The sequence below is a fragment of the Globicephala melas genome, chromosome 13, assembly GCF_963455315.2.
Source record: "Globicephala melas chromosome 13, mGloMel1.2, whole genome shotgun sequence".
Classification (NCBI taxonomy): Eukaryota; Metazoa; Chordata; class Mammalia; order Artiodactyla; family Delphinidae; genus Globicephala; species Globicephala melas.
Genome location: NC_083326.1, coordinates 63,143,965 through 63,163,954, shown reverse-complemented (window position 1 = coordinate 63,163,954; position 19,990 = coordinate 63,143,965). Strand labels below are relative to the sequence as shown.

General features: G+C 50.0%; 1 protein-coding gene across 5 annotated transcripts in view; it reads right to left on the bottom strand.

Moving 5' to 3' along the window:
* Positions 1-19,990, bottom strand: part of HIRA (histone cell cycle regulator) — a 74,420-nt gene that overhangs the window by 6,316 nt on the left and 48,114 nt on the right. For 3 of the 5 annotated variants that reach the window (XM_030836390.3, XM_030836394.3, XM_030836395.3), the window contains 9 exons: positions 13,289-13,493; positions 12,837-12,941; positions 11,139-11,287; positions 9,272-9,433; positions 9,090-9,148; positions 8,787-8,892; positions 7,441-7,563; positions 6,917-7,083; positions 5,105-5,193 (listed from right to left, as the gene is read on the bottom strand). In XM_030836390.3, the coding sequence (XP_030692250.1) occupies positions 5,105-5,193; positions 6,917-7,083; positions 7,441-7,563; positions 8,787-8,892; positions 9,090-9,148; positions 9,272-9,433; positions 11,139-11,287; positions 12,837-12,941; positions 13,289-13,493 (1,165 nt within the window). The remainder of the gene's footprint in view (positions 1-5,104; positions 5,194-6,916; positions 7,084-7,440; positions 7,564-8,786; positions 8,893-9,089; positions 9,149-9,271; positions 9,434-11,138; positions 11,288-12,836; positions 12,942-13,288; positions 13,494-19,990) is intronic. The other 2 variants (XM_030836391.3, XM_060310432.2) reach the window with 2 other exon arrangements.

Genomic DNA, 19,990 nt, shown 5'->3' with positions numbered 1-19,990 from the left:
GGACACAGCTCATCACCACTTCTCAGGTCAGTGTCACAGGTCCTACACTGAAGACCCTGGCAGACGGAGGCTTCCCAAGAGCAGGGTCCGGCTGGGGATTCAGAGGCCGGCAGCCACGCACGCACCTGAAGGACGGCTGCTTAGTGCCCAACCCTCTGCTTACTGTCTCCCTCCTGTACACACTGAGCCGTGATCTTTGAGGGAAAGAGACCTGGATTTTGGGGGTCCCCTGAGATGCACTGGCAGCTCATATCACAAAGTTTCCCAAAATATAAAGAATTCCTACAAACCAAAAAGAAAAACAAATGACACCAACATATTTCAACAGGAAATACAAGTGGCTCTTAAATCTAGAGTCAGCATTGCTCGTTGGCAGCACGCTCCATCCCCAGCTCCATTTCCCAGCCATCCTGAGGACCAGTTTCATTTGAATGGCCAATTCTCACCATGAGAGTGTTCACAAAGAAACTCAACAAGAAGGCAGAGGGCTCATACTCAATTCACCCCCTCTGCTCCCCATATCAAGATGAAGAGACAGTAAGGAGCTCAGTATCAAAAAAACGAACCACCCAATTAAAAAATGGGCAGAAGGGCTTCCCTGGTGGCACAGTGGTTAAGAATCCGCCTGCCAATGCAGGGGACACGGGTTCGAGCCCTGGTCCGGGAAGATCCTACATGCTGCGGAGCAACTAAGCCCGTGTGCCACAACTACTGAGCCTATGTGCTACAATTACTGAAGCCGCGTGCCTACAGCCTGTGCTCTGCAATGAGAGAAGTCACTACACTGAGAAGCCTGCACACTGCAACAAAGAGTAGCCCCCGATGACCGCAACTACAGAAAGCCCGTGCGCAGCAATGAAGACCCAATGCAGCCAAAAATAAAATAAATTAAAAAAAAAAAATGGACGGAAGACCTAAATAGACATTTCACCAAAGAAGACATACAGATGGCCAAGAGGCACATGAAAAGATGCTCAACATCACTTAATTATTAGTGAAATACAAATCAAAACTACAATGAGGTATCACCTCAATGCCAGTCAGAATGGCCATTATCAAAAAATCTAGAAACAATAAATGCTGGAAAGGGTATGGTGAAAAGGAAACCCTCCTGCACCATTGGTGGGAATGTAAATTGATACAGCTACTATGGAGAACAGTACGGAGGTTCCTTAAAAAACTAAACATAGAACTTCCATATGACCCAGCAATCCCACTACTGGGCATATACCCTGAGAAAACCATAATTCAAAAAGAGACATGTACCACAATGTTCATTGCAGCACTATTTACAATAGCCAGGACATGGAAGCAACCTAAATGCCCACTGACAGATGAATGGATAAAGAAGATGTGGCACATATATACAATGGAATATTACTCAGCCATAAAAAGAAATGAAATTGAGTTATTTGTAGTGAGGTGGATGGACCTAGAGTCTGTCCTACAGAGTGAAGTAAGTCAGAAAGAGAAAAACAAATACCGTACGCTAACACATATATATGGAATCTAAAAAAAAAAAAAAATGGTACTGATGAACGTAGTGACAGGGCAGGAATAAAGATGCAGACATAGAGAATGGACTTGAGGACACAGGGCGGGGAGGGGAAGTGAGACTAGCATCGACATATACACACTACCAAATGTAAAACAGATAGCTAGTGGGAAGCAGCGGCATAGCACAGGGAGATCAGTTTGGTGCTTTGTGACCACCTAGAGGGATGGGATCGGGAGGGTGGGAGGGAGGCTCAAGAGGGAGGGGATATGGGGATATATGTATACATATAGCTGATTCACTTTGTTGTACAACACAAACTAACACAGTATTGTGAAGCAATTATACTCCAATAAAGACGTATTAAAAAAAAAAAGCATAAATTCAGAAGAGCGCTGAGGCCAGAAGGGGATGTGGCAGACAGCAGGAATTGGCTCTGTCCAGACCTGCTCCAAGACTTCCCCGCCATAGTCTTCACAGCTTGCCTTCCTGACCTCCCTCCCAGTGGGGGTGTCCAAGTGGTCTACTGGCTGCTGTGAGGCATAGGCTGGCTTTCCTTTTAAGAGGGTGGTTGCTACTGGTACTGGCTTCCTTCCTTCAACTGGACATGAAAGCCATCTTATGACATGAGGGAGAGGCCAACAGAATCACAGAGATACAGACCTCCACTTAACTCCAAAGGACTTGTTTTGGAGGATAGAATAAAACTACTTCAGCCACCACTAGACAGGGTATCATTTACCTGCAGTTGAAAGCATTTGTCATGGATATTGGGACCCCGAGCAGACCAGTGGTTTTAGGCAGTTGGCAGAGGTAAAAAGCAGGTAGCATTGCACTGATGGTGCTCCTGGGAAGGGAGCCACAGGCTCTCCTGGACAAAGCTTGGGGTCAGCAAGAACAGCAGGAAGGAGGGGGAGAGGAGGGTGCATGGCTGGTAACCGGTGGCCTGCCTGTGCTCCCTGCCCCACCTTGGCCTAGAGTGCCCACCTTCAGGCTGAGACAGAGAACCTCTATGTAGAGCTCGGGCTAACGTCTTGGGCTCAGGCCCCCAGAGTGGCAGTTGGGCACAGAGTGAGGCCCCACAACCCGGCCAAGGGTAGGGCTTTGTCAGACACGTGCTCCCCCACCCCGTAAGCAGATGGCCTGTCAGGCTTCCCCAGAGGTGAGGTGTGCTGGGAAACAGCTCGACTACTGCAGGTAATTCCGAACACCCTTCCTGTTGAGGACAGGGGACAAAGTTGGTTAAGCAGAAGCAGAACTCCAGGAGCTAATGTGCTGGGGTGAAGGACTGAGCCGGGGTGGGGGAAGGCAGGAATTCAGAGGGACACCTTGGCCTTGGGAACATGTACTGATCAGGAAGAGGCTGAGTGGGCTTCTGTCAGAGTTGAGAGACCAGGGGACCAAAGCAGGGGCCTAAGGCCCATGAAAGGTGGGGGTCCCTGGTAAACCACCTCTTCTTTGTGCTGGTATCCCCAAGGGATGACCCGACCCTAGAATAAGGGTAAACTGGAAGGAAACCAGCCCCTGCACCAGCCAGTGCCCAGCTCTGAGAAGTCCCCAGGCAGCCTGGAAAACCTCCATCCCGACCGGGTTGAGACCCTGCAGAGCGGGTGCCTTAAGAGCTGGCACCAAAGCAAATAAAATGCCCTGTGCAAAAGCCACATCACCTGAGGTTCAAGCCATTTCTACAAGCAATTTTTCAAATACCATGTCCAGCAGACAGCTGAAAATAACCAGGCACTTGAGGAGATAAGATAACGTGAACGAGAACCAGTAGAAACATTTATAGGCAATAGAGACAGACCCACAAGGGCTCCTGATACTAGGACTATCAGACATGCAATTTTAAAATAAAATAACTAAGCTTACTGTGCTCAAAAGACTAAAATGAAAATTTCAAGGAGAATTAGAACTATAAAAAATGATGGAGCAGAAGGGAGGACATGCTATCTCTCTGATGATGAGGGAAATGAAAGGGAAGCTATAACCAAAGACAGCCTCTAAGTAAAGTCCACAGAATGAATGAAAGACATAGACCAAGAGCTTTGTGAGACTTGAAAGCACCAAGGCAGGATCCCGAAAGAACTTACAAAGCAATGGAAATCGGACTGGCGGCAGTTTTAGCAACAGCAGCAAATGCTAAAAGTCTGTGGCACAATACCTTCAAAACTCTAAAGAGAATTGATTTTGAATTTAGGATTCTAGTAACCAACTAAATTAACATCTACAGCAACAAAATAAAAAATGGAGGCCAAGTACACACCAAGACCTCCAGAGTCCTCCCAGGACTAACCCTCCAATCTTTCACCTCTTTTACCCTCCATCAACTCTGCTCAGCTGCTCCTTTTACACTCGAGCCCTCATACCTCACGGCCTTTGTCCTCACTCTTCCCTCTGCCTGGATGTTCTTCCCCCAGATATCTGTGGGGCTTCCTCCCTTACCTCCTCTGATCTCTATCAATCAGTCAGTGCTTCCTCAATCACTGGATGTAAAACAGCACCCCATCAGCACTCCGCACCCCTGCCCTCTTCATTGGTGTTCACAGGACCCATCCCCATCAACACATTACATGTACTTGCTCATTTGTCTCCAATCTGCCTCTGTCCCCATGAAGGCGGGGCCCCTGAGCCTTGCTCGCTGCAGCCGGCTGCCGAGCTACACCTGGCCAGAGTGGGGCTCCACCGGCAGCTGCCCAACGGTTGAGTGAAGCAGTGGAGTGAACCGTGCCCCCAGTTCCCCGTCAACCTGTTCCTTGCCCAAGTCGATCAATGCACTCTACCCACTTGTATGAGCCACAGTCTCACCTGTGCAATTTCATTATGTTCATTATTCTCTTTCCCTCACCTGCTCCACATCCAACCACCCACCCGCCCAGTCTTGTAGGTTTTGCCTCCAAAATACATCTTGAATCTGCTTCCTCTCCCTTCTCTGTGGCTGCCACATGGATCCAAGTTGTCTTCAGCTACTGCCAGGTCTGCCTTGTCCTGATTGCTCTGCTACATCAGCGCCAACTCCTCTGCCGGCTCCCGCTGCCCTAGACTAAACCCCAGCTCCTCACAAGGTCCCAGGGATCCACCTCCTGCCCTCTCTGGACTCACGTCACACCCTCTCCTCTGCCAACGATGTTCCAACCACAGTGGCCTCCATGGGCCAAGCCCTCTGCACTTCTGTCACCTCTACCAGCACATTCCCCGGTCTCCATGGAGCAGGCTCATTCCTGTCCTGGGGTTTCATCCTGAAAGTCCTCTTCCGAGGTCTCCCCACCGCATTCTCCCAGGCACACCCGTCATCGCTCTGTTGACTGAACTGCTTACTTGCTCACGTCTGCCTCCTGACCGGACTATGAGCCTCACTACTAACAAATCCACAGCCCCCGGCAGGCAGCTTTCCCAGCACAGGCATGTGGCTGAGTGGACGCTCCTTCAGCCCCTGATGCCAAGGGCTCCTGCCAGGGTGGGTGGGCTGGCAACTCGCCCTCTCTCTGATGCCGGCAGTGTGCTGGAAGAGTGTAACAGGGAAGAATTTCAAAGCACTTTGGCTTACTTTTCAATTTCCACCTTTACTTTTCAGGAGAGATTTCTTGTGGCAAAAAGGAAAGTGGCACTTACCACTACTGTTGACTCCCATTGGCTTCCAGTGGAGGAGTGAACAGGCCCCAGTAAGTCCTTGCATATTTCTCGGAGTCGGTATTCAAACCCTAATTACAGAAAACAAAAAACAAAACAAAACAGAAATAGGAACACATTAAAAAAAGAAATAAAGTCAAGAACAGGCTAAGTTGTTGTGTACATCAAAGCAGAAAGAACAAACACTCACTTTGTTGCCTCCTTGTCTCAGTTCAGCGCTCAGAGGCCATAGCAGAGGCTCTGACTCACCCCCCCAATCCTGGGAAACACACGCAGTGGCTGCTGTGTGCTGGGCCAGGGAAAACGAGACGTGGAAGCTCTGGGACAGACCCCCCAAGGGGGTGGAGAATGTGGGGGCTGTGGGAGGAGGGGAGTGGGCTGAGGGGGCCTACTGGAGAGGAGGTGGGGGCAGATGCGCAGGGTCAGGTGGTGTCCTTCGGGAGAAGATGGGCGTGGGAATGAATTTGGGCGGAGGAGACGGAGGAGGAGTTGGGGCTATGGAACAGCCGGGGGGGAGCGCCAGCCACACTGGAGGCAGAATCGGGGGCAGCCGAGGCCACAGGGAATGGAGGAAATCAGCCAGTGATGAGGGTGGAACCTGAGGATGCTTAGAGGAGAGCTGGTGTCCCTGTGAAGCTCGAGTCCTCCTCCCCGCGGGGAGGAAGGAGGGACAGAGAGGGTAGGGGAGTTGTGCGGGCCCTGGGCCATAGGCGCGTGAAGATGGAGAAAGAGAAGCAAGCGGTGGAGGTGAGGTGTCCCCTACAGGGGCAGCCCCAGTGAATTGAAACCCAGGATGGAGGAAACCAGAGAGGAGCCGGAGGCAGGCTTTCCGGGGATACGGGGGTGAGGCCACACGTGACCTGAGTGCCCGGCAGAGGCACAAGGTTGCAGGAACACCGAGTGTTTATTAAGTCTGGGTGGGATGAGTCCATACTGAACTCATCCCTGGGGTCTGTGGGGGAGGGGTCTGGCAACATGACGGGCGAATTCTGCGAGTTATACCCATAGAGGTCGGGCAAGTTTTTCTGTCTTTTCCGTACTTAATTTGTTTTCTCTAAATCATGAACAAAACAGGGGAGGAGTTGAAAGCAAAGCAAGAAAGGCAGGAGAGGGTGTGGGGGTGCCGGCTCCGTGACCAGGCCCAGGCTGTGTGGTGACACAGGGAGAACTGGGGAGGGCCATCCCCAGGCCACGGCCCTGGAGGCCAAGCTCAAGCGGAGGGAAGCTGGCAAGGCCGGAGCCCACGCCTGCCTCACAGGGAGTCAAGAGGCTGTGGAAGGTCACGTCTTCCAACACCCTGCTGTCTGCTGACCCACAGGAGGAGTGGGGCGGGGCAAGGAGGGGGATCCTGGGACGGGGACATGGGTGTAAGAGCCCTGGTGGGGAAAGCTGGGCTGGAGGGCCGAGGGGAGGTGCTGGAAAGCAAGCTGGCCCTTCCAGGCAGGAGAAAGAGAGGTACAGGCCCACCGATGCTCTGAGGGGGCAACGAGGTCAGGGGGAGCTGAGCCTGTGTCTGTGAGTCCTCTGCCCCCACACCCTCCTGCCGCCAATCCTTGTGGCCTCAGGGGCTGCTCGGTTCAGCCCGTGGTGGGGTGGGACACCTGCTGAGCTGCCCACCTCACTGACTTGGGAGCGGGAGGGCAGGGCCCCAGGGGGCAACCACGGGAAGCCGGGAGGGAGGACAGAGCCCAGGCTGCTGCACCTGGGCCCTGACACTCGGGCCCTCGGGAGGGTCCCGTTGGGACGGGGACTGAGTGGGGCCCGGGAGGACAGAAGGACCACCGGGAAGCTCACCTTCGTTCACGAGGTATCGCACGTAGAGGAGAAGCCAGTGGCGGTACTCGTGGCTGGAGCGCAGGGTGAGCGCTGCAGCGACCTGGCTCTCCAGGTAGGCCAGGGTGGTCTCCTGCTGCACCATGTGAGGCACGGAGAAGAGCCGGGCTGCCTGTCTCCCCGAGCTGCTGGGGTGGGGAGGGGCAGATATCAGACTCCACGGCAGCCCAACCGCCCCCAGGTCCTGCTGTTCTGCACCTCCCATCTAGCCCCCGAGGGGACAGGCCAGCAGCCCAGGCCCCCACCCAAAGTGCAGCCCAACATGGGGATCCATGACCCGCAGCCCCTCAGACTGCCGCCCAGGTCTTGAAGTGACAGAGCTGTGACCCTGCACCCTGAGACAGTGCTCACTGTGGCTCCCAGCCCTCGGCAGCCCCAGCCCAGCCCTGTGAGTGCCGCTGGGCTCAGGCAGTCAGAAGGCAGGCCTCGGAGGGACCACGTCCACACAGCCAGCCGGATGCCTCCCCTGCACCCGGGTCACCTACGTGGAGGCGCGGCCCTGGACTATGGCTAAGGGTCCCGAGCACAGCATGGCGTCCTGGGGTGGCAGGCTGCTCCTGAAGTCTGCACACTGGGCCAGGGAGTCCTGCTTGTCAGAAACCAGGTTCCTGGGGAGGCAAAGGCAGGAGCAGAACTCAGGGAAACCAGGAGGCCCAGCAGAGGCAGGCGGCGAGGGGCACTGAGGGAGCCAAGGTCCCTGTATGCCCACGTGGGGCCTCCTTACTCGGACACTCTGGCCCTGGGTCTTAGGTCCTGGGGGCAGGGGGCGAGTATGCCTGGGATGCTAGTCTGTCTGGGAGCCCATGTGCTGCGGCCCTCGGAAGCAGCTGAGGAGTCCCGGCGTCCAGCCTCCCAGAGCTCACACAGCATCCCAGGCATCAGCGCTTCACATTCTCTGGACCCTTCACACAATTTAAAAACAGCCTGGTGCCTACAGAGTCCACATTTCCCTTCTCAAATAACCAGCTTGTTTCCATTATTATACCAATCACATACAATACACGATATTTTGCAATTTGGAGGAGCAGGGAGTGGGGATTTTGAGGGTTGCTGCTTTTTTTTTTTTAACTCAAGAAAGAGATCTCAGTCTGAGGATAAACTTGTGTCCGGCAACCCTTAACAGAGACAGGCTGGATGGTGGCACACTTGGGCCTGAAGGAGCAAGGTGCAGGCAAGAGAAAACTTCTGATTGGCTGGTACACGAGGTACACCATTCCTAACTCTGGGTTAAGATCTCTGATGTACAAAGAAGTTCTACAGGTACTTCCCTGCTTAGGACTCCATGTTTCCTATGCAGGGGGCCCAGGTTCGATCCCTAGTTGGGGAGCTAAGATCCGTGAGACATGCAGTGCGGCAGAAAAAAAAAAAAAGAGGTTTTACAAATATAGAAAAGGACTCCAAAATGGACAGAGCAAAGGTACAGACCTCACACGTGGTGAGTGACAGTGCAGCCCCACTAATGCACCAAGGCAGTCGGAAGTGTCCCTTGGCTCCGACTAAGTTACAAAAACAGCAGGGTTGGATGAGGCTGCCGTGAAGCTGACGGCACCTACGGAGGCCAGGCTGGAACTACTCATCGACAACCATAAAAGTTCAAATGTCTGCTCCAGACAAAGTGACCCCCGGGGAACAGTGGAGGGGAAGGACAGCGTCCCTGTGCACGGGTCTGAGGGCAGAGAGGCAGGGGGCCGGCAGGGATGGGGGCTGCACTGTGGCCTCCACTCTGGCCAGACTCCCAGGAGAAGCAGGCCAGGCAGGGCCCTTGCTGGCTGTGCTGGGTTCTGGCTCAGATGGACCCTCCATGGGGCAGGGCTCAGGGCGGCGTGCTTACCACGCAGACAGTGATGGGTTGAAGCAGTAGGCCTTCCCGTCCGACAGGTTCATCACGGGGATTCCATGCTGCGTCAGCAAGATCTGTGACACCGTCATGTCACTTCCTAGGGAGACACCAAGAAGGGGTTCCAGCGTATTCCCGTCAGCGGGCGCCATGGCTCCCACAGCTCTAGCCATGCAGAAGGGACCCCAGAGTCTGCTCTCCATCTCAGTTGAGCAGAGCCCTTTGTGCCAGACCTGGACTTGAGCTGCCCGCCCCCAATCCCACCCCAGGGATGGGGCGGCCCCCGGCCAAGCTCACCTGCCAAGATGGAGTGTAGGGACTCTTCCTTCACCACCACTATCTGCCTGTGCACATCCCTGGGGGAGAGAGGAGCAGCTCACCCTCCAGCCGGGCCCGAGGGCCTGTGTGCCGGTGGGGGGGGGGGCGACCCTCCCTGAAGCAAGGGGCACCCGCACAGCCGCTCCCGCCCTGCCTCTCACCAGACGGACAGCGTGGCTGTGGCGGTGAGGGCCATGACGTAGGAGCCAGTGCAGTGCAGGGTGGAGATCGGGGATGGCAGCAGGATGGGAGGGAGGAGGCGTCGACCACAGGTGGAGAACACGGACAGCATCCGCTTTTCACAGGCGACACACACCACGTCACTGGGGGAGCAGGGGGCTGGCATCAGGGGGGCTGGGAGCTCTGGTGGCCCCGAGATGCAGGGACAGAGCCAGGTGGGCGGCAGAGCTGATGGTGCCTACTGGAGACCTCTGCCTGGAGATGGAGTCCTCTCCCCCATGTGGTGGCTCAGGCTTTTCTGGACTCACACGGAACTGCCCCCAGGGAGCACATGCCCGAGGACCAGCGGCCCTGACAGTGAGCCAGGAAGCAGACCTCACTGCTCGGGAGCAGCTGCAGAGCACCCCCCCCGACAGACTCGTAGCTGAGACCAGCCAGAGGGGCCCTGGGAGGCCTCTGCCCAGACAGGCCGGGGGGAGTGTGGGGACGACAGGGTGCATCTCCCACAGGGGGCGCCCAGCTGTGCTCAGAAGGCCTTCGAGACCGGGGTGGGAGAGACATGTCGCTCCCTGAGCGAGGAAGGCTTCACCACGAGTGTATCGGCGCAGTCTCGTGTCTCTCCTCTGAGCACCCACTAGGCCCCTTGGCTCTGCCCGGCACAAGCAGGCTCTGCCTTCCTAGTGGGGTCTCCTGGGGTGAGAGCAAGCCTAGAGTGAGGCCAGAGCCTCAGACCCCAGGCAGTGGGAGTAGGCGTGCAGCCAGCACAGCAAGGTCCGGCCCAGCAGCCCACTGGAACCCTGCTCCAAATCACTTCTGGGCCGCCAGCCGGCGCCTACGGTCCACACGGGCAGCCAGCTCACAGCGAGGTCAGCCAAGGAAGAGTCCCTGTGTTCTGTCTGCTCGTCCCTGTGGTCAGGGTGCACCTGCAGCAAGCCCGCTGCCAGGGATGCCGAACCTCTGGAGCTGCGGTGCCGAGGGCAAGTCTGCACGCTGGGCTGGGGCCTGGCTGGCCGCTTGGCCGGACTCTCCAGCAGCCTCTAGGTCACATGGGGAGGCTGTGCTGACACACCTGGCCCCCAGCTGGGGCGTGCCAACTGCCTTGGGACCAGGGACGAAGGGGGAGCCCCAGGGGACGGAGGGAGGAACAGAACGGTGGTTCCGTCCAGGCCCAGCACCTGGCTCGCTCAGGGCCAGGGTCACAGACATTGGTGAGAGTGTTTCACATGCAGCCTCATGATAAAGGATTCCGGGCCTAATGAAAACGACCAAATCTAAGCTGAAAGCTTTGTAAGACCCTCGTAGGGGTACTGAGCACACAATCCCGACTGGGGCCATACGTCCCCGGGTCCTCTTTCCAGATGGAGCATGTGCGGGGCCACCTCCAGGGGTGGTGGAAAGACACTGGGTGACTGACCACCGAATTCAGGTCTCCCCCAAAAGGGCAGATCTGGAAAGGGCTGGCCTTGGGACTCTGAGGACAGTCAGAAGTCCATGCTGACTTCCTTAGATGAAAACCTGGGGTCCAGAGAAAAGGCCAGTCAAGGTCAGAGAGAGGCAGGCAGAGCTCGGCCTGGAAATGGAGACTTCAGGAATCTGACTAAAATGCCCAGGGGGCTTAGGTGACCCTCCAGTACTCAGTTTCCTCTCCTGTAACACGGGGGTGATGGTGCCACCTTCATGGGGTGCCCCAGGGACTCGGATGACTCAGGCACCAGCTCAGTCCCGAGCGAGGCTAGGCGTAGGCCTCCCTCAGACAGGCCACCTCCCAGGACAGCCCAGTACCCCACAGCGCAGTGCGGGGTCTTGCTTTACGTTAAATGCCAGTGGGGTGGAGACCCCTGCTCTTACCAGCTGCCGGCAGCGGTGAGGATCCGGCTGGTGAGCACCGTCTCCCACTCCTTCCCTTCCCGGCTGCACTTCAGGCGGCTCAGCTTTATGCCCCCCACGGCCGTCACCTCGTTCTCCACCTCGATGTACATGGAGGGGTCGGAGCTCACCTGGGGGAGAGAAGCAAACAGAACGTTTTCAGCAGCAGTGGCCTCAGACGTGGGCCACGGACAGAGGGAAGGACACGCAAGGGTGGAACAGAGCTGCCGGCCAACAGCAGGCTGGGGGTGGGGTGGTCACAGGGCAGGACAGGGGGCCAGAGGTCCCAACGTGCAGCCCCCAGGGCAGGGCAAGTCCCAGGAGCTGGTGTCCACCTTGTCCTCTGTGCAGTGGAGCAGAGAATTGGTGTCACAGCTAAAGACCTTGAAGCCTCCGGATCCCACCACCTCCTCTCACAAGGGAGGATGCAGAGAAGGCAAGCAACCGGCCAAGAGAACACGGCACAGAAGGACCCCAGCCCGCTCGGGGGGACATGGGTCTCCTGACTCCTAACTGAAGGATCTTCAAAGACTGTCAGGTTTGGCCAGAACAGAGGCTGTGTCGGCACTTGGAGGAAAGGTCTGGAAAGCCCTTAGGCCCTCCAGCTCCTTGGCAGTGCACCTTGGCATGCACACTGGAGCCCAGTGTCACTGATAGGAGTGTCCCCAGAAAAGCGTGGGGAGACGTGTGCAGTTCAGCACCAGCTCCACACGGGCTCAGCCTCGTGTTTTGTGTCTGGGGAGCAGACAGGCAGATACCCAATGTGGGACCTAGGTGAGCGGTTCGTACTTGTGTGGCCACACAGTGTGTGAGCTGGGGTGGAGGGTCGGCTGTGGCTGGGGGCTGGGCCCCCAGAAACCAAGAACAGCCCCACACAGCACTCCGCATGGAAGGCCCTGGGGTGACGGGGGCCGGCTGAGTTTGGGAGGGGGATTTGTGCAAGAAGAACCAGGGGACCCCACCCTTAGATCCAGAAGGACCTGTCCACCTGCCCCCTGGCAGCCCTGAGGGGCAGCCTGGGCTGGGGCAGCGTGCAGCCCACCTGCATGTGGGGTTCTAAAGGGTTTCCCGAGGACATGAACCTGAGCTGAGGTATAGAGGGTGGGAGATGACGGTGCGTGCAAGGCCTGGTACGGGTGCTGGGCTGAGCGGCCAGAGGGCCTCTGGGGATAAAGGACTACTTGCTGTAGATCTGTGTTTTGAACAAGCCCGTAGTTAGAAGATTCCACTCGAGACCTTGAAAGGCCCTGATGATGACCCCACGCTGGGCACTGGGAAGTGGACAGGCCAGCAGGCTGGTCAAGAGACAGACCAGTGCCACACGGTCCCATGGGCTGAGCCCACGGCCAAGAGTGGAGATCGAGGAGGCTTCCAGGAGAAGGAACACCTGGGACAGGTCTTGAAGGAGCTGGGCACCCAGAAGATGGAGGGTAAAGCCATGGAGGAGAGGCGTGGGGGATGGGGAAGTGAGGGGTCCCAGAGAAGAGGCCAGCCTTCTTGTTAAGATTGGGTGGCTGCTCTGCTCAGCCACAACTTCCCCCAGAAAGTGATAGAGAGCCACTTGAAAGCAGCCCCAAGTCTGTGACAATTCAGGGTTTACAGCCCCCAGGGGGTGGGGGTGGGCAGGCAGACAAAAAGAATGTGCAGGCTTGGGAGGGAGGGAGGCGGAGGTCTGCTCACCTGCAGGGTGAAGGCTCTCTGGGGGCCCGGCATGGGCAGCTTCAGCGCAGCTGCTGGGACAGACAAACACACGGCGTCCTTCTCTGCGGTCAGGGCAGCTGGGGACTGCAAGAGCAGAGATGTCCCTGAGCCCTGCCCTGCACTGGAGGGCAGTGCCAGGTAAAGGTGAGTCACCAGAGGTGAGGCTGGGCCTACTACCTGGGTGTTTCCACCCTCTGTGAGGGCAGATGAACGCTACAGAGACCCCTACTGCAGAGACGAGGCAGCTGACCCCAGGGAGGGGCTCAAGGACTCTGGGTGGGTCGGGGCAGTTCTGGAGGTATACGTGTCCACGCCAGCTCTCCCCACACCGATGAGGCACGTGGGGCCCCCCTTCTTCCCCAGGGCATATGCAGGCTCCCACACCGAGCTCAGGAGGTGGGCCGGGGGCAGCACCGGCCCGCCAGCCTCACCTGCACAGACAGGGACATGGGCATGAGCCGCGAGTCCTTCCGAGGCCGCCCTTTCTTCTTCTTCTCCACCGTTTCCACCTCGAGCTCCAGCTTCCGCTTGGAGAGTGAGGAGGGCTTGGCCACAGGGACCTTCTCGTCGCTGTCACTGCTGCTCTCCAGGACATCCCGGGGCCGCAGCTCCTTCACAAGGCTCTGCTCTTTCAACCTGCACAAACACAGACACCCGTGGCTTTTCCACAGGACTACCAGTTTCATGATAATCAATAAAATCCATACTCATCCCCAAAAGTTAATAAATTAAAAAAGTAGGAGAGGACTTCCGGTTTCTGCTCTAAGATGCAAACTGCTTGGGAGTCGTCATTCTCACTCTTAAAATAAGAGGAAAACTGAAAACCTGTATACCAACAACTCTTCTTAGACCCACCAGAGAAACAGCTGCCCTGACAACTGGAGACAAGGCGAAGACATAAAACCGACTGGAGCCCCCACCAGGGAGGGAGGAGGGCACCCACACTTGCGTTAGTTTTATCTCCAGGAGCTCCACCAGTTGTGATGGGTGGAGATCAGGAATGGAGGGCTCCTCCCATATGCTTTGGGCTGAGGAAGGGGAAAGCAACCACTCTGAAACATACCCAGAGTCCTGTTCTCCTTAACAAAAGCCTTCCCCCAAGGAAAACTACTTTACTGAGTATGATGTGACCTGGGGGCAGGGCAATCAACCAACTCCAGCCTAGCCCCCCTCCACTCGCACTAAGAAACTCTCTTGAAGGTCATAGGCCAGGGACTCTGGCCCAACAACAACACAGGAGACAATCATGAGACTAGAGAGTGCTTCTCCTCCCCAATACCCCACAAAATCAACAGGGCCCCTGTGTAATAAGAATACTAGATCACAACTAAGAGAACTGCAAGACACAGACTCCATTTAACAAGGAGTTTCTAGGGAAACTCAAGGAAAACAGGGAGAGAAAAGCAAAGACACCAGAAGAAATGGAAGCCTCTAACACCTGCAGCTTCAGGAGACAGTAAATAAGACCTAATTCTTACCAGGTAAACAAAACCTCACATTAAAGACCTTTTATCCCCAGTTCCTATTACTTAGTACATTATGTCCAGGTTTCAACAAAAATTACAAGACACGATAAAAGGCAAAACAAAACAAAATCAAACAAAAACCCAAAATGAAACAGTCTCAAGATGAAGCAGGATCAGAACCAGAGTCAGACATGGCAGCAATTTTGGAATTATGAGGCCAGGATTTTTAAATAACTTATTAATATGTTAAGGGCTCTAATGGAAAAATCAGGACTACACACAAGAACAGATGGATCATATAAGCAGAGAGAATTTAATAATAATAATAGCTAAGACTTTTTCAAAATTAATGAAAGATACCAAACCACAGATCTCAGCTGCTCAGAGAACACTAAGTAGAATAAATATCAAAAAATCCACACCTACCTACACATAACATAAACTGCAGCAAACCAAAGACAAACAGAAACTCTTGAGAGAAGCAGAGGGAAAAATACACTTCAGCTAATAAGGGACAGAATAAAGGTTACAACAGACCTCTCTTCAGAAACCGTTCAAGCAAAAACTGACTTAAGTGAAACATATAAGGTGTTAAAAACAAACCCACCAACCTAGAATTCTGTACCCACTGAAATTATATCTCAAAAAATGAAAGAGAAATAAAGGTTTTCTCAGACAAAAACAACAAAAAGACACTAGAGGAAATGTGTTGCCAGCAGAACTGCCTTGCAAGAAATGTTAAAAGAAGTTCTTCAGAGAGAAGGAAAATGATACAGGTCAAAAACTCAGATCTGCATGAAGAAAGTGCTAGAGAAAGAATAAGTACTGTAAGAATTTTATTTGTCTTATTCTTAATTAAAAGATAACTTTTTGGGAATTCTCTGGCAGTCCAGTGGTTAGGACTCTTTGCTCCCAATGCAGGGGGTCTGGGTTTGATCCCTGGTTGGGGAACTAAGATCCCACATACCACAATAAGCACATGTGCCACAACTACTGAGCCCGTGAGCTCTAGAGCTCAAGCACTGCAACTAGAGAAGCCCAAGTACCGTAACAAAGACCCAGTGCAGCCAAAATTAATTAATTAATTAATTAATTTAAAAAAAGAACAAATCACATTCTCTAAATAAGAAATAAAAAATAGAACATAATCATATTATAAAAAAAATCCCTGGTCGGGGAACTAAAATCCACAGGCCACACACACGCGCGCGCGCGCGCACACACACACACACACACACACAAGTAAAAGATAACTTTTTGTTCAAACTAGTAACAGCAACAATGTATTGGATGATAAGTGAAATAAATAAACAGTAGCAATGTTATATGTCTTGGAAAGAAAGAATTGGGAATACTTTGTTAACAGGCACCTGCACTACTCTTCAGCATTATAACATTATTTGAAAGTGTATTTAGTTATAAATGCTTATTTCAAACTGTAGGGCAACCACTAAAAAAAATTTAAAAAGCAGTACAGTTGACATGCTAAGAGAGACAATGGAAGAGACACATTATCTTACTATCTAAGATATTCTTAGATAATGCTAAGAGATAATATAAGAGAGAGAAAATGGAATCATACCAAAAACATGCTCAATTAAAACCAGAGAAGGCAGAAGAAAAAGGGGGAGACCAAAATCGTTAAGAATATGGTAGATATTAATTCACTATATCAATAATCACTTTAAATACAAATATTCCAAATATACCAATTAAAAGAAACTGACAAAAAGAATGAAAAAGAAAACCCACATATATGTTGTCTACAAGAAACTCAGCTTAAATATAAAGACACATAAATTAAAAGTAAAGGCTGGTTCCAACTATATGACATTCTGGAAAACAAAAAACTATGGAAATAGTAAAAAAAATATCAGTTATTGCCAGCGGTTGGGAGGAGAGAGGGATGAACAGGCAGAGTGCAGAGGATTGTTAGGTCAGTGAAACTATTTTGTATGATACCATTATGGTGGTAGATGCATGTCCTTATACACTGTCCAAACCCACAGAATGCACAACACCAAAGGTGAACACTTAATGTAAACTATAGACTTTGGGTGATAATGATGTGTCTGTGTAGTTTTATTGGTTGTAACCAATGTATCACTCAGATGTGGGATGTCAATAGTTAAGGCAGAGGGGTATATGAGAACTCTCTGTACTTTCTGTATGATTTTGCGGTGAACCTTAAACTGTTCAAAAAAAATAAGTCTACTCTTTAAAAAAAGGGATGGAGAAGGACATGCCACACTAACACTAATTAAAAGAAAGCTGGCGTAGCTGTATTAATCTCAGACAAAGCAGTCATCAGAGTAAGGAAAATTATCAAGAATAAAGACAGGCATTATATGATGATAAGAGGGTCGATTTTCCAAGAAGACATAGCAATCCTTAATATGCATACATCTAACAACAGAGTGTGTCAAAATACATGTGGAAAAACTGATAGAACTGGAAGGAGAACTAGACAAGTCCACTATGATAGCTGGAGATTTCCATATACCTCTATCAGTAATCAACAGATCCAGCAGACAGAAAATCAATGAGGACATAATTAATTGAACAGTACCATCATTCATTGTATTTAATTGACATTTAAAAAATACTTCATTTATCAATAGCAGAATATACATTATTCTCAAGATCACATGGAATATTCACTAGTATAGACCATATTCTGGGTCATAAAATATACTCTAACAAATATAAAAGAACAGAAATCATACAAAGTATGCTTCAAGACCACAACAGAATTAAAGTAGACATCAATAACAGAAAGTCAGAAAACACACCTTTCATGATTAAACAACATTTCTAAATAACACATGGATCAGAGAAAAAGTCTCAAAAGAAATTTTAAAATATTGAATTAAATTAAAATGAAAACACAATGTCAAACTTTATGGGATACAGTGAAAGCAGTGCTTAGAGGGAAACTTATTGCAGAGAATGCATAAATTAGAAAAAAAGAAAGACCTGAAATAACTTCACCTTTAGGAACTAGAAAAAGATGAGCAAGCAGTAGAAAATTAATAATAAAAAATAAAATAATATTAAATAAAAATAATAATGCAGTAATATTAATGCAATAATAAGCAAAATAATGTAAAGCAAGCAGAATAAAGTAAATAGTAAAAATTAGAGCATAAATCAATGAAATTGAAAAGGGAAAATAGAGAAAAATCAATGAAATAAAAAGCCAGTTCTTTGAAAAGATCAATAAAATTGATAAACTTATAGTGAGGCTAATCAGAAAAGGAGAGAGAAGACACAAATTACTAATATCAGAAATGAAAGGGGAGGGACTTCCCTCGTGGTGCAGTGGTTAAGAATCCGCCTGCCAATGCCGGGACACAGGTTCAAGCCCTGGTCCAGGAAGATTCCACATGCTGCGGAGCAACTAAGTCTGCGCACCACAACTACTGAGCCTGTGCTCTAGAGCCCGTGCTCCACAATGAGAAGCCACTGCAATGAGAAGCCTGCGCACCTCAACAAAGAGTAGCCCCTGCTCACTGCAACTAGAGAAAGCCCGCGTGCAGCAACAAAGACCCAATGCAGCCAAAAAAAAAAATAATAATAATTTATATAAAAATAAAGAAATGAAAGGGGAGGTAAGCAACAAGGATTTACTGTATAGCACAAGGATCCATATTCAATATCTTGTAATAACCTATAATGGAAAATAATCTGAAAAATATATAACTGAATGATTTTGCTACACAAAATATATTGTGTGAGACTAACACAATATTGTAAATCAACTACACATCAATAAAAAAAGAAAGAAATGAAAGGGGGCCCTCACTACTGATCCCATCCATGGACATTAAAAGGATCATAAAGGAATATTATGAACAACTTTATACCCATATATTTGATAAGTTAGTTAAAATGGACCAGTTCTTTGAAAAAAAAATCCACAAAACTCACACAAGGAAAAATAAATCTGAATAGACCTGTATCTATTAAAGAAATTAACCAACAATTAATAATCTTCCAAGAAAGAAAGCACCAGACACAGACAGTTTTACTGGTGAATTCTATCAAACATTTAAGAAAGAAATTATACCAATTCTCCACAATCTGTTCCAGAAAACAGAAGTACAGGAAATAAATCCTAACTCCTATGAGGCCAGCATTACCCTAATATCCAAACCAGATTACAAGAAAGAAGAACTACAGACCAATATCTCTCATGAACAAAGATTCAAAAATCCTCAACAAAATATTAGCAAATTGAATCCAACAATGTATAAAACGAATTATACACCATGACCAAATGGGATTTATTCCAGGTAAGCATACTGATTTAACATTCAAAAATCAATTAACGTAACCCACCACATCCAACAACACTAAAGAAGAGCATTATGACCATATCAACTGATGCAGAAAAAGCATATGACAAAACCAAACATCTATTAATGATAAAAACTTAGCAAACTAGAAATAGAGAACTTAACTTGATAAAGAATAACCACAAAAAAACCTTACTGTTAACATTTTACTGGAAGTCTTAGCTAATGCAGTATGACAAGAGACGGAAATAAAAGGTATAAAGATTGGGAAGGAAAAATAAAACTGTGTTCAGTGAATAAAAACATCAGTGATGACACTGTGTCATTGTAGAAAATTCCAAAGAATCAACAACAACAAAATCTGTAACTAATAAGCAATTATACCAAGGTTGCAAGATACAAGGTTAACATACAAAAGTCGACTGCTTTTCTATATACCAGCAATGAACAAGCGGTATTTGAAATTCTAAACACAATACCACTTATACTGGTGCCAAAAGAGCAATAATTTGATAGAAATATAACAAAATATGTATAAATTCTATGAGGGAAACAATACTCTGATGAAAGAAATCAAAGATCTAAATAAACTGAGATATTTTATGTTCATGAATAGGAAGACTCAATATTGTTAAGATGTCAACTTTTCCTAACTTGATCTAGAGATTCAATGGAATCCCAACAAAAATCCCAGAAACTTATACTATAGTATCAACAAACTTATTCTAAAGTTTATATGAAAAGGAAAAGACCCTAAAATAGATCTAAACAAATGTAGTCAATTGATCTTTGATAAAGGCAAAGACATAGAATAATCTTTCAACAAATGGTGCTGGCACAAATGGACGTCCACATGCAAATACTAAATCTAGACACAGACCGTGTATCTTTCACAAACATTAACTCAAAACGGATCATAGATCTAAGTGTAAAATGCAAAACTATAAAATGAGAACTCAGAAGAAAACATAGTAGGAAGTCTAGGTGAACTTGGGTTTGGCAATGAGTTTTTTTTTTTTTTTTTTTTTTTTTTGCGGTACGCGGGTCTCTTACTGTTGTGGCCTCCCCCGTTGTGGAGCACAGGCTCCAGACGCGCAGGCTCAGCAGCCATGGCTCACGGGCCCAGCCACCCCGCGGCATGTGGGATCTTCCCGGACCAGGGCACGAACCCGTGTCCCCTGCATCGGCAGGCGGACTCTCAACCACTGCGCCACCAGGGAAGCCCTGGCAATGAGTTTTTGTTACAACACCAAAAGCATGATCCATGATAGAAAAAAAAAAAATCTAATGTGTCGGACTTCATTAACATTAAAAATTTCTGCTCTGAGAAAGACACTGTCAAGAGAATGGAAAGCCAAATCAAAGACTG